General features: G+C 40.5%; 1 protein-coding gene across 1 annotated transcript in view; it reads left to right on the top strand.

The window, feature by feature from the left end:
- The window catches only part of UNC80 (unc-80 homolog, NALCN channel complex subunit), a 129,844-nt gene that overhangs the window by 41,886 nt on the left and 74,765 nt on the right, over positions 1-13,193 (top strand). The window contains exons 22-23 of the mRNA XM_056348450.1: positions 3,329-3,501; positions 9,496-9,708. Coding sequence (XP_056204425.1) covers positions 3,329-3,501; positions 9,496-9,708 — 386 coding nt within the window. The remainder of the gene's footprint in view (positions 1-3,328; positions 3,502-9,495; positions 9,709-13,193) is intronic.

Genomic DNA, 13,193 nt, shown 5'->3' with positions numbered 1-13,193 from the left:
GATGTTCTTCGTATTTTCTTGTAGGAATTTTTTTTTTCCATCTTGCTAATGCTGGTTTTATGCCACTGTGAGTCTGCTTCTGCCTTGAGTGCCCATATTCTTGTTTCAACGGCACAGATTTAGTCGTGGCCCTGTGAGCATCAAAAGCTTTGTTCAGTATGTGTGGCACATCTTGTATGTATACAAAACTCAGATGACACACTAGTATTGGATTTTTGAACTTTGGAAGTTTTGTCCGTACTTCAGCCTTCTGTGAGTAACATCAGAATTTATGTAATTAATGAGGGGAACTTGAAACATCTTTTACCTGCCTGTGAGAGAAGAGATGTACGTGACACATGCTTGATTTTGACATAAGCATGTGCTAGAAATGCCATAATAAAAGTGATGCAATGGGTTAAAGACAGAGAGACCTTTGCATGTTAGTATGAGAAACAAGCAAATTGTCTAGTGATGGTGATGAGGAGGACTGGGCTATTGCCTGATCGTTAATTGAAGCGAAAGGAGGGTATTTAAGGTTTCTAAGGCAGCGTGTGACAGTTAAGGAAGTTGTATCACCACATCCACACGGATCTCTGGTATGCAATGAAAGCCACATATCACTAGCAAAAATAGTAGAGTACTTGTACACGCCTGTGTGTGCATGCACTTGCATGTGTGCAGTGACATTGACGTGAGGCCTTTTCAGTGTAGGACGGTTTATAACACAGAACAGCAACATTACTGACAGCCTTCAAATTTCCAGTGCTTCTGTATCTTCCACGAAGGTCAGCAGGTTTTATGTGCTTATGGAGAAGAGAATAAAAGCCTGTTGTAGGTGGATGGGCATGCTATTAAATCTGTTAGGGTCTGACCCCAAAGCTGGTTTTGCCTTCTCATTCTTGTCATTCATGATGCTATGCCATTACTTTGCTCATGCTTTTCACATGTGGTGTTTCCTCTTGTGTTTTTGGGTTTTGTAACACAGTAAACCAAACTGACAGAGAGATGAGAAATACATTACAGTAAAAAACAATAACGTAAAACAATTTGTCATATCATTTATGGATTGCGATCTTCATTGTATCATCTAGACCACTGGAAATTCTGTGTTGGATATGTAAGTAAGAGTGTGTGTGTATATCTGTATGTGTGCGTATGTATACATATATATATGCACATTAATATATGCACATTGATGCATAACAAAATGTTGTTTTTTATGATCTTTTTATGTATACTAAGAACAAAGTACATACATAGAAGTAAGTTACAGTATGTTTACATGAGACCCTTAACATTCCTTTGGGCACTTACTGAAGACATTGTGAGTGACCGCAGAAGTTGCCAGGGTGTCCAAGGCACAACAGCACAGATGAACCACATCACATGCTTGCTCTAACCGGTGATCTCACGTTCACACACGAAGTAACTGTGGGGGCAGGAGCTTGGACGTCCATTGTCCCCCTATGTTAGGAATGGTCTCTGCTCTCTGTATGAGATTTTCTCCAGGGCTGAGTTATGTTAACATTAAGCCAGTGAGGGTTCCCGTGATTACAGCAAGGCTACTCCAGGATGGGCATAGTGGAGGACAGTCACCAGCTACCTCTGAAGGATTCTCTTGTAATGCTTCAACAAAGTGCAAGGCTGGAACGGCAAAGGGCAGCAAAGTGATAGACTTAGGTAGTACCGCTGAACCCAGATAGACAAAACCTCTGCTAGATCTTTATAGCAGGGGTTAGGGAGATGCCTTAGGCATGCCTTTCTGGGTCAGAAAGTCAGGTTTCTGTTCTTTACCTCATACAGGCCCAGCCCTAACAGGGCTCTGAATAGGAAACACTAGTTTATACCTCAAATGAGTTAGTGTTACAACAGCCATAGCAGGAAGGCTCAGATAGTATGCTACAGGCTATAAGGAAACAGGAGCTGGAAGAAAAGAGTATTTGTGCCCGCTCATTTATGTGATTGTTTTGCCTGTTCTTTCTACTTTGTTTGTTTGTTTGTGCCATTTTGATGAAATATTTCCCAATATAGGAACATTTTGTTTACTGGAAAACTATGTACAGCTTCACAGAAGAGAGAAAAGCCACAGGTGTCATAAAGAATCCCTTAAATTTGATATACCTCTGTCTTCAGGGGAAATTTGAAGATCTACATTGTCATTTTCTGTTGTGACTATTGTTTGTGGTGCATAAGTGCTTTCCAAGTAATTCTAGGGAATGCGATCTCAAAGGAACTTAGATTTTCAGCCATTCTTTTTTCCTGAGGAAGGAGAAGTCACAAAGTCCTATAGAGCTGACATTTTGCTTCCAGTCTTTCAGGTCCATGTTTAAAGCCCATCTTGAATTCTCTACTTGGTGTTCTCTTCTTCAGATATTTATCCTTCAGTATTCTGTAAGCTTCTATACTTTCACATGTAAACAGGGAGAGTATTATAGATAAAGACAAAAAGCACAGAGCTGACTATTCTTGTTTTGACCTGAAAATACTTTCCTGATTTTTCATATATGTCTTTCTACCCCTCTCTCAGCTCTCGGTAATGACTGCGTAATGATCTTCTGCATTCGGAAGAGTCCATTCCAATCTGCATTGGGATTAGTTCATTTATCATGTGAACTCTATACCTGGAGTTTAAAATTGTGCTTGAAGGAAACCTTGGAGTGGGGTGCTAGCTTCATTTCAAAAGGAACTCTTATTAGGGAGCTTTCCATCCCAAAGAGTGCAAGACACTTCAAGAGAGAGAGGCTGGAATGATGATGATACTTCGTTGTTGAGTCCAGTCTCACTTTGGGTGTTTTGGTAATTGTGGAAGATGTATGCCTGAAAAAAAGGACAGTACTTGACTTCCACAGAGAACATTTCTGATATTTGGTACTGATTTTTGTCTCTTAGTAGATGATATATTACTAAATTGATACATGAGAAATAAGGTTTTTGCATGCCTCACTTTAAGGTAAACTTTGAGGCAACAGAGAAGTAAGCTAGGAGATTATTCAGGAAAAACAGTAAGCAAGATTATATGCGTTAAAGAGGTGGGGAGGAAAGGCCATATCTTGGTTCACCTATGTTGAAATAGGTCCTGGGCTTTGACAAGGAGTATATGGTGGAATTGTTTTGGGCAGACATCAGTATGACCAAGGCCAGAATCTAGCTTGCTGCACGTCTGTTTCACAGAAGTCATTAATATTGTAAAAATGCCCCTGTTATCTTCAAGATAGCACGTCAAGGCGAGCAAGGGGTTTAGACTGTATTCATCAGGATTTTTGTTCCACTTTTTTTGTTGGTGAGAAACTGTGTTCCCTTCTCCCCACCCCTCCCTGCATCCCCTCTGTACTTTCTACCTCTTTAGGTTGCCATAGCTTTGATGATCACTTGACCTCCAACCAAGAAGGAGGAAAACCCAAGAACGTTGTGAACCTGGGAGCAATCCGTCAAGGCATGAAGCGCTTTCAGTTTCTCCTGAACTGCTGTGAACCAGGCACTATCCCCGATGCCTCCATTTTGGCAGCAGCCCTAGATCTTGTAAGTCATTTGTTGGTGTATTTTTACCTGCTGAGTGAGATCATGTTCATATGTGGTGGTCTGTTGTCATTCACTAATTCTGTTCATGCCTGCACAGAAAGCAGGTAAAGCGTCACAGCAATGCCAACTGGTGGTATTGTTATTAGGTGGAGTTTTGGCAACTATGACTGGACGAGTATGCAGACAGAATGGATCTTTTTTTATTTACATGGATCCCCAGAACTATACTATTGCCAGCATAAAGCATTTATTGTAAGACTTCAAATTTTGCTTATAGCCATTCTGCTTCTGCCCCTAGTGTCAATAATAACCTACAGAGTAAGGATTGAAGACTGGATAGCTACTTGGAGAGGCACAGGAATTCCACTCAGGAGTTCTGACAGAGATATAAATATATTGGGCAACATTGAACTATTAGTCACCAGAGCCAGTCAGTGGAAAAAACTTCAAATGTCAGAGTGTGCATGCTTTTAAATGCAGTTATTGCTAATTTGCAGATACAAATCATAGACGTGATACGATTCAGGCCCTCCTTCCTGACACCAAGTGTCTCTTCTGTATCTCCCTCCTTCTTTTCCTTGCAGCTGCTGTTTTTTTAACAGTTCCTTGATTTCTAAAACAGTGTCCTTTAGCCTGTGGTTCACAGGCCAGTGGGGCTCTGTGAGGTGCTTATGTGACAAGCACAAGAGCGTGACAAATATGAAAAGCTATGAAAAGCCAGCCAATGATTAGTAACTTCTCTGCACAGTGCTCTTCTGCTTCCTTCCGTAAGCGTTTGGATGTCTACAAACTGAAAAAGATTGAAAGCCTGTGTTCATAGAGCACCCATACGTTCTCTATCCCTTTGTCTTCCCACTCCCCACCTCTTGCCTCTCTGAATGTCATGTCATTTATGCTTATATTCGGTTTATTTGCTCTCTGCTGGAGAGGCCAGGCTCATGGACTCTCCTGTTCTGCTAGTGCTGTGCCCTGAGCTGTGCTGCCTTTCCGCTGCATAGTTGTAGGGACGATACACTCTGTGCACCACTCCTTTATACTTTCTTCTTAACCTTGCATCCTTAAGCTGCAGGTTCAAGCAAGTCTGCATTAATATTGGCCCAAAGTCACTGTTGCTATCAGTTCACATCTCGCTCTACCATTTGGACTGGTCTGTGTTCATCTTCCAGTAGACAGGTATTTTCTTCACTACTTCCCACTCTTCCTGTTGGAGATCGTTGTCCCTCTGGCTGGAAGCTATGGAAGCAGTGGCTGACAGGGAAGCCTGTCCTGTGCTCTCACAGTCAGAAGTGGTTCCTAGCAGTCAGGGTTGCAGTGAGCTCAGAAGGTGGGTTGAGGAGATAGTCACTCCTACCAGGTGTGCTGCACAGAGAGAACTTGGTTATTTAAGGCTGCCAAGCTGCCGCCCCATTGCAAATTTTAAACTAAACAGGAAACATAAGGTGTATGGGCAGGAAGGAGCTTATTGCTGAAAAGTATGTCATTAAGATGCTTCTGGGCATGTGCTACTCTGTGTACTAATAAATCAGATGATAAAATAGGGGTTTGAAAATTATGTCCTATTGCCTGTAACCCTCTTGTTTATTTTATAAATTTGCCTAACGCTTAAGCTACAGACCAGCTTACTCTGTGCCCATGTATGAAGTTAACTGAAAACTACCAATCAGAGTGAACTGTTGAAGATGTCTGTTCCGACTTCCAGAGCTGGCTTTTACAAAATGGAGTCTTGACTCTCTTTCCTATCTGCTTAATGATTCAGAAGGCTTTGGTATCAGAGTTTCTAGAAGGTCTGCAGCTAAAGATGAAAGAAGCCTTGCTCTAATTACAGACTTGGGAGACTCCTTACAAGTGTCTGCTCAGCTGGCATTTTGTCTACAAAGTATTGGAGATATAGGAAAGTCAAGAAGTCACATGCAATGCAGATTTCAAAAAATGACAGCTTGTCATCTCACTGTATTGCTTAATAACAATGTATGTTGTTATGGAAATTTCCCATATTTTATGTCAACAGAGCATACCCAACAGAAAACATTCTGGTTTTTCAACTTCTGGTTTTGGGCTTTTGAAGTAATAGTTTGAATCAGGTTTCATACAAGTTAAAATCTTGAGTAATTTTATCCTTTAAAAAATGAAAGACAAACAGCTCTGGTTTCAGTTCTTTCATAAACATTTTGAGCATGCTTTTTCATGCAGATTTTCAGAATTCCATTCTTATACCAACTTCAAGATCTTTGATCAGCCTGGATGTTTATACAGGTTTGCCACAATGATTTAGAGAAATTAGAACTGTGAAACAAAGGCTGATGAATCCTTACAGCGGTAGTGATTTATTTATATGTTAAAATGAGTGTTGCTTTAGGTTTAGAAACTACGTAGTTAACATATTTTCCTAGAAATAGCATCCATCCTTGACTGAATTTTATAAAACTACAATCAATTTACGGCTTTGTAAACATTCAGTGACAATTGATAATATATTGCAGACAGCTTTACCCTTACGGTGCCAGCTTAAATTCAGACTTGGCAATAATAAAGTTGATTTCACTTCCCTTCTTACGAAACTTTGGAGGTTGATAGGCAAGTAATATGATATTTCAGTCTGTGGTCAAGTTTCTGCAGAGGGTTCCCAATAAACTGTCTAGCACTGGATAAAGATGTTACCTAAGTATCCCAATTAGACTAGTGTAAATGACTCAGGTCGGGAAACAGAAACTAAATTGACCAATTTAGCAATGTGTGAAACCTATCACCTTTAAATACCTCCAGTAAGATGTGTGAGCTGCTCTGTTCTAACACGTTCTCTTATCCTTGCTGAAATGCCATAATGGCACTGCTTTATGGCAGGGTCATGTTTGAGAGGACCTACTAAATATTGGGATGGCAGAAGCAAAGTCTAAAGTGCACAAATACTTGCCAGTATCCTGACTCCATGTCACTCAGGGTCTTAGGCAGGCTCTGTTGTTCCCATGTCCCTGTTTCCATACCAGAAATATTGTCTATAGGACGTCTTATGACCTGGAAGGAAACCAGATATTACTCCAAACAAGTTCCCAAAGTAGAGGATTGGAAACAGAAACAAAGACCTGTGTCATGGATTGTACTTGACCGTTTTGAGATGTAATCAGAGATTGGAGCTAATTTTCCGAGGCAATTCTCCAAGACATTGGTTAATAATTTACCCACAACCTATCTTCATATACCTGCTAAACTTCTCCTCATGTCAGACTTATCCTGTGGCTAGACAAAGCAGAGCTATCTAGTCAGCACCATTTGACTGTCCTTGAATTTACTTTATTTACTCTTAAAAGTAGATTGTTGCTAATTTGTGCCCTTTTTTTTTTTTTTTTTATCTTGCAGAGACCAGTGGAAATTAATTTTGCTCAAATTGCCTGTGGAATATAAGAAGGGGCACAAGAAAATTACCACTGGTTGATTAGTCTTATATAATTGATTATCCTTGGAAACAAAGCTAGACTTAAATGTTCTGCAGTCATAAAACTCTACAGAATCAGCTTTACTTGAACAGTAATGTGATGCTGTAAAATTCCAAATCCATTCTGTATTTGGTCCATCCCACTCAGGCCATTGCTTTTACTGTTATTAGTACAAATCAGGTAATCTGTTGAAAAGCTCCAATGGGAGTACTTGAAATTTTATTTAAAAAAGGTGGTTCTTATTCATGTCAATTTATATGGGAAAATTTTCAAAAGGCAAAGTGATACAGTAGACCTAATGTTAAAAGTTGACTTGTGAACAGTTTCACAGGCATGGGCAGGCTTGTGAGAGAATTGCTGCTGTGTTAAGTTTTGACAGTGACTATGGTAACTTGTGTTCTTTTCAGCTATGCATCACCTGCCTGATTCATTTCTCTCCATTTGTGATGTGTTTCTCTGTGGTGTGAATCCATCCTGTCCATTCTGTCACATCTTCATCTTTCTCTTGCTGCTGCTTCAGGTTTCTCTGATCCTCAGGTAAGCAATCGCAGGGAGCTTGTGCCCCATGATATTCAGAAAGTCCTCCTTTGTGCAGGAAGTCTTTTCAGTGATTTTTAATTTGGAACTCCAGCTCCTCCCCTTTACCACCCCCCCACCCCCCACCCCCAATTCCTACATATCATCCTTTAGTTACAGTAGTTGACTGCTTCATTCATTTTTACAACGAATATTTTTACAAGATTCATATATGCTAAGAAATTTCTACTTTACCAGTGGTGAACTAAAACAGGAGACTAAGTCTGGGGCTTCATCTTTTCATTTATGTCTCCATGGTTAAGGTTTTACTCTGTGAAAATAAAAGAATGAAATCCTCTCCTATTGTGTTTCATATTGCATGTGAGCAACGTGTAATTTGTAATGGTTTTTCCAGGTGCTAGGTGATTAGTTTTGTTTCTGTTTGTCAGTAAGTGTCTGGCTTCAGATTTCTGCCTTCTAAGAGAATTTCTAAAAGATTTCTATTTTCTTCCAACACTGAAATAAAATATGAGCAAAAAGCTGCAACAGGATGTTGTGTCAGGAAGCAATTAATACACATTTTCTTGTTAATCTATAAAAAACATAAGTCTCTCTCTTTTTTTTTTTTTTTTTTTTTTTTTTTTTTGACAGTCCCCTAAAAGGCTTGACTTTTTTCAGTCCTGTTAGCAGTACTTTCTGGCTATAATTTTAGCTGCAATACAGAATTTCTTAAATCAATTCCCAAACTTTTGGAATATTGGTCCAAAATTTCTTGCTTTCTCCTTTTGATTAAAGCACTCTTAGAAGCACTATTTAATAACGTTCTATAGACCATCCCCATGGTCTCAGGACCTGTCTGTTATTTATGGACCACAGATGAGGAACCTCCCCTTATAAGTAGATGGTGATCTGTTTAAATTATCTCATTAAAGCTGTCAGCATCTAAATATGTGGAATACACATGTTTCTGTCCTGTGAAATCCCTGTTAGGGAATCTTTCAAAGCCAACTTGAAAATTGTGGGCATTGTTTTATTCTTAGTTTTACAACCTGCTGGCCACACGGGGTTTTGCTTGTGAAAACTGCAGGAAAAGAGGGTGGAAGTTAAATGGAAATGAGGAGAACCATTTGCTTTTAGTCGCTTTCCATTCTGTAAAGATGTTATTTTTGCAGAGTTGTAGACTGCTGGGAAGAAAGCTTGTTCCTGAGTCTAAGTTATACCCGTTAGGAAACAAATTGCAGTGTCCATTTTTGAACGTACTTGAGAGTTTCAGAAGCATTCTTTATTGGTCTAACATGGGTCCTGTTGGGTGATTTAATACAATCAATATAATTTTGCTGAGGGCAGGAGGATTTTCCTCTGGAAAATAGTCAATCACTTCAAAACTCAGCTGCCTGATGTTGTTTCAGTGCTAAATTGTCTGATGCTTGCTAAGGCCATTGAAGTTAGGCCAGCACAATTTTGTTGACTTATGCCAGTAATGGACATCTCTCCTCATATCTGCTTGTTATAAGTGCAAAATAGCACTCTTGCTAGTTTCAGCAAGCCTCCATTCATGCTTCCACCCCGAAGGTGTGCAAGCAGAACTTAACATGACAAATGCCAGGATTCATGTGGCCGTGCTGCCATTTGCACTTGCAATATTTACAGCCCTACTAGCAAAGGTGAAAAGAAAACTTGATGCATTCCTCCAGTTAGTGTCAGATGCATGCTTCTGCTTTTTGGAAGTCATGTGGTTTCTGAAAGAAAGCATTACAGGGGGCAGTGATACAAGGTTGTTTATAGGATTATAATGTGGCTCTTTCTGCCTGTCTAGTGGCTGGACTAAGTGTAACTGTTCAGTACTTATGAGCCTTGGTTTTATTAGCTCAAGAGGATGAGACTTACGTCAGAGATCCTGTTTTCAGTTTTTGATGGAGAGATTGCTCAGTCTGTGCAACTCCATGGCAAGCTTGCAAACCAATTGATTGAAACACAAAGTCCTCTAATGTTCAGGGAGTTTTTCCAATGTGTTTGTATTTAAGGTGCTTTTTTGCAATCATTGCAGGAAGCTCCTGTAGTGGCGAGAGCAGCCCTGTTCCTCGAGTGTGCACGCTTTGTTCACCGCTGTAATCGTGGCAACTGGCCTGAATGGATGAAGGGCCACCATGTGAACATTACTAAGAAAGGCCTGTCCCGCGGACGTTCTCCTATTGTGGGCAACAAAAGGAACCAGAAGCTGCAGTGGAATGCAGCTAAGCTTTTCTACCAGTGGGGAGATGTAAGTGTTTGTTTCTCTTCTACTTACATTAAAAAATATAGCCAAATGTGAAGATAATTGGATCCTATACAGAATTTCAGTTCCAGTAAAATGGGGACTCATAAGCCTCCCTTCCAACTTGACTTTGCAGCCTGCCAGAATTAGTTCTTCTCCTAATAGGAACAGACTTTGTTAGGACACAACAGTGTGCCCTTCCCTCCCCTCCACTCCCCCTGCTTTGTTGCCTCTGAGGATCCACTTGGTCCGCTCTGCCATTTCCAGCACTTGTCATATGTGAATGCCTAAGGAACAGTAAAAGCAGGGTGTGTGATACTACTTGCTTTTTTCTAGCTTTGAAATATTTTTAGCCTAGGGCTTCTTGAGCTGGATGTGCTACTGTATATTTAGTAATAGATTTCTCTTTGACATACTTACTCAGTCTCTCTTTGCACCCACATAAACTGTTAGCACTCATCATTCTTTGGCAAGGAATTCTACAGGGCTACTACATGTCATCTAAGGAACTTTCTCTGTTTGCTTTGAGCTTGGCTTCTTCAAGTTTTATTTGATTACATGAACCAGGCAACTGCGCTGTTTGGCCCTGTCAGTGCTACTTGCAATTCCTTTGGAAACCCACCAGGGTATACCTGCTGAAGGCCTGACACTTATTGCAAGTAATTTCACACAATTCAAAAAAGTGGGAGAAGTTTCTTTGACCTCTATGGTGCCTGTTACATATGTCTGTCTGGAAGCAAGCTTTATGCCTCTGACCTCTTCTCACAAACCCAGAGATTTTTACAGTGAGCGTGATTAAAAAAAAAAAAAAAAAAAAAAAATGAGAAAAAGAGACAAAAAATCCAAGGCTTAGGGGAATTCGAAAAACATGTATTCTATGTATTCTGCAGTCTTGGAGTACTTACATAAGCCATGCCAAAAAAGCCTTGCTGACCTGTATTCTCTTAGGTTAAGCCAATGCATGCTTCTCAGTGGAGCACACTGTAGGGAACCTTGAGCTGGTGCTGACCATGTCAGTACATTCCCACTGCAAAACGCAGCCCAGAGGGAGAACCTAGCTAGCATCTGAGCACCCAGGCTAACATGCTTTGTCTCTTGGCAGCTCTTCTCCTTCCATCTCTAAAGCTAACTCAGGGAATGCTACCAGGGCACCATACTCTCTTGTTACGTATCAAACACAAGTGACTATCTTAATAACAGCACTAATACCAAAGTTCCTTGGAAAAGTACATAGTGTGAAAGTATTTGCTTTCTGTGAGGTCATCACCTTAGCCTAGCTCCTTTGAGAACTCTTTCTCAGTGGAGAACATAGGATTACATAGTCCTTGTATTTTTGCATGTGTTGCTGACAGTCAAGACTATCTCTGTTTGTGGATTCCATGCTTCTAGACATTCCTTTTTTTCAGAGTCTGAGAAAAATCGGAGCAAGCACGTCAGGAACTGGTAAAGCCAGTTAGATTCCACCTTAGCTGCCATTTTTAGAGACTGAAATAGCCTGAGCTGGAAAAATTCCAGAAAGGTTTTCTTTTTAAAACGTTAAAAGTACAACTTCATGATGCAAGGTCACAAGAAAGGACCCAGGGAAATGTGATGGCAGGCAACTTGGTGTAATTCTTTTCCCCTTAACTTTAATGGCATCGTAAGACTTACCTGGATACATTCTGCCTGCTAGGAATAGCATATGTTTGGTGGCTGCTTAGGAATGTCCCAGAAGGGAAAAGCCTTACTTTTACTTTTACTGTAAGGGAGGAGAAGAATTGGAAAGTAGTCTTTACAGTGCACATTTCTTCTCTTTTTACTGCAAGGTGTCCTGCCCCTCATTAATATTTGTGTTTCTTCTCACTGGAGTCTAGGACAGTACAGTTACCCACAGCATCACTAGCCCCCAATCAAGCTCATGCTTCAGGATTGGTCTGCACCAAACACTGCTGAGGTGCAATTCCTTTATGTCCTTTATGCTGAATAATGGGCAAGGCTGGTCCTCTGGCACTGCTTCTCCTCCCAGAAGCTGATTCAAATTAAGCTGGCTGCGAGTATAAGTGGCAGCCACCAGCCAAGCCCGTAGGGCTGGAACCCTGCAAGCTGTGCTCCTCAGGTGGCTGCTTTTGTTGGCTCTGACCAGATTCCAACCAGATAGGCTGAACTATAAGGAGAAACAGCTCTCTGTTGCTGTAGTACAGGCACCTGCTGTAGAACATGCTGCCATTTCTGTGTGTTAACCTGCCCATTTCACCATGGGTAGTATCAGCATGAAGGGCGGTATGACTGCACTCATATAGCTCCTAAGCAGTTCCAGTGCCAAGAAGACGGGCTACCTCACCCAGCCCATCTCTGCCTTCATGCTGCCAGGTCCTAGTCAGCACTACAGCACACCATCCTTGCTGCTTAGTGGCAGCAGAGCTGCTGCTGTGGAAGGAAGATTCTTGGACAAAGAGAAAAGACTATATTAATCTCTGAATGCACTGAGGCCTTGTTCTTTTTTCTTTTTTTTTTTTTTTTTTCTTTTCCTTGCAGTAAATAAGGCTGGAAATTTGTGCTCATTAGGGATTCTTCCTTGTCTATCAGTGCTCATTAATTGTGATATAGAATGCTATTGTCAAAGTTTAGTGAGATCAAGAATAAATGTAAAACATTTTTTTCCCCACACAACTCCTTTAATTCAGCCTCCCTAATACTCATTGGAGAATAACAGTGGTAAACCCTTTCTACCTGAGGTAAGGTTTGGACTGCTCCTAATAGTGATAAAGCCTACTGAATCAACCAACCTCACTTGTTATGCTCCTTTTTGAAACAACACAATCTTAAATCTATTCTAATTAGGTTAGTCTGTCACTGCCTTTGGCTGCTACTGTTAAGATGCATTTTCTTTTTAAGTGTGGCATGCTCTCTGTTTGCTAGGAAAACCAAGCATAATTCATGCAGATAATACTTCAGGAATTCAGTGCTCATTAGGTAGGAAGCTGTGGGATTATGTATGATTGCTTTAATATTAGGGTGGACAACACAGTGTAAATAATATGTGATAAAGTACTACTTTGTGGAGAGGCATGCAGTACATTTCTTCCTTTAAAAGCCTGAAACATGAAAAAATTGAGGGAAATGTGGAGTTTATTTAGCAATGTGCAAGCTCACAGACAGCTGAGATTAGCAACTATTTGCATCAGCTTGCAAACCACAACAATATCACCTTATTTTCTTTGTGTAGCAAGAGTCTACCCTCTTCATAGTTGCTGGATTTCAAAAGGACTGCTTAGTAGCAAGGAAGAGCAGCTATAATAAGTGCCTGTTTATGTATTTCTGCGTCACTTCAGCCGAGACAGCAAAACTATATAGTGCTGGCATGACTGTCAGTTCTGACTTTAGAAGATTCAGAAGTTCTTTTAGTATCTTCCTCTGAAACTATCCCAAAATCAAAAAAGCCAAAAGACAAGTACTGATAAAAATTCTGTAATTAAACACGTATCCTCCCTTACAGATTTCACAGAACAAAG

Source organism: Falco biarmicus, chromosome 8, assembly GCF_023638135.1.
Source record: "Falco biarmicus isolate bFalBia1 chromosome 8, bFalBia1.pri, whole genome shotgun sequence".
NCBI lineage: Eukaryota > Metazoa > Chordata > Aves > Falconiformes > Falconidae > Falco > Falco biarmicus.
The sequence above is the reverse complement of the archived record's forward strand: the minus strand, read 5'-3'. Positions and strand labels throughout refer to the sequence as shown.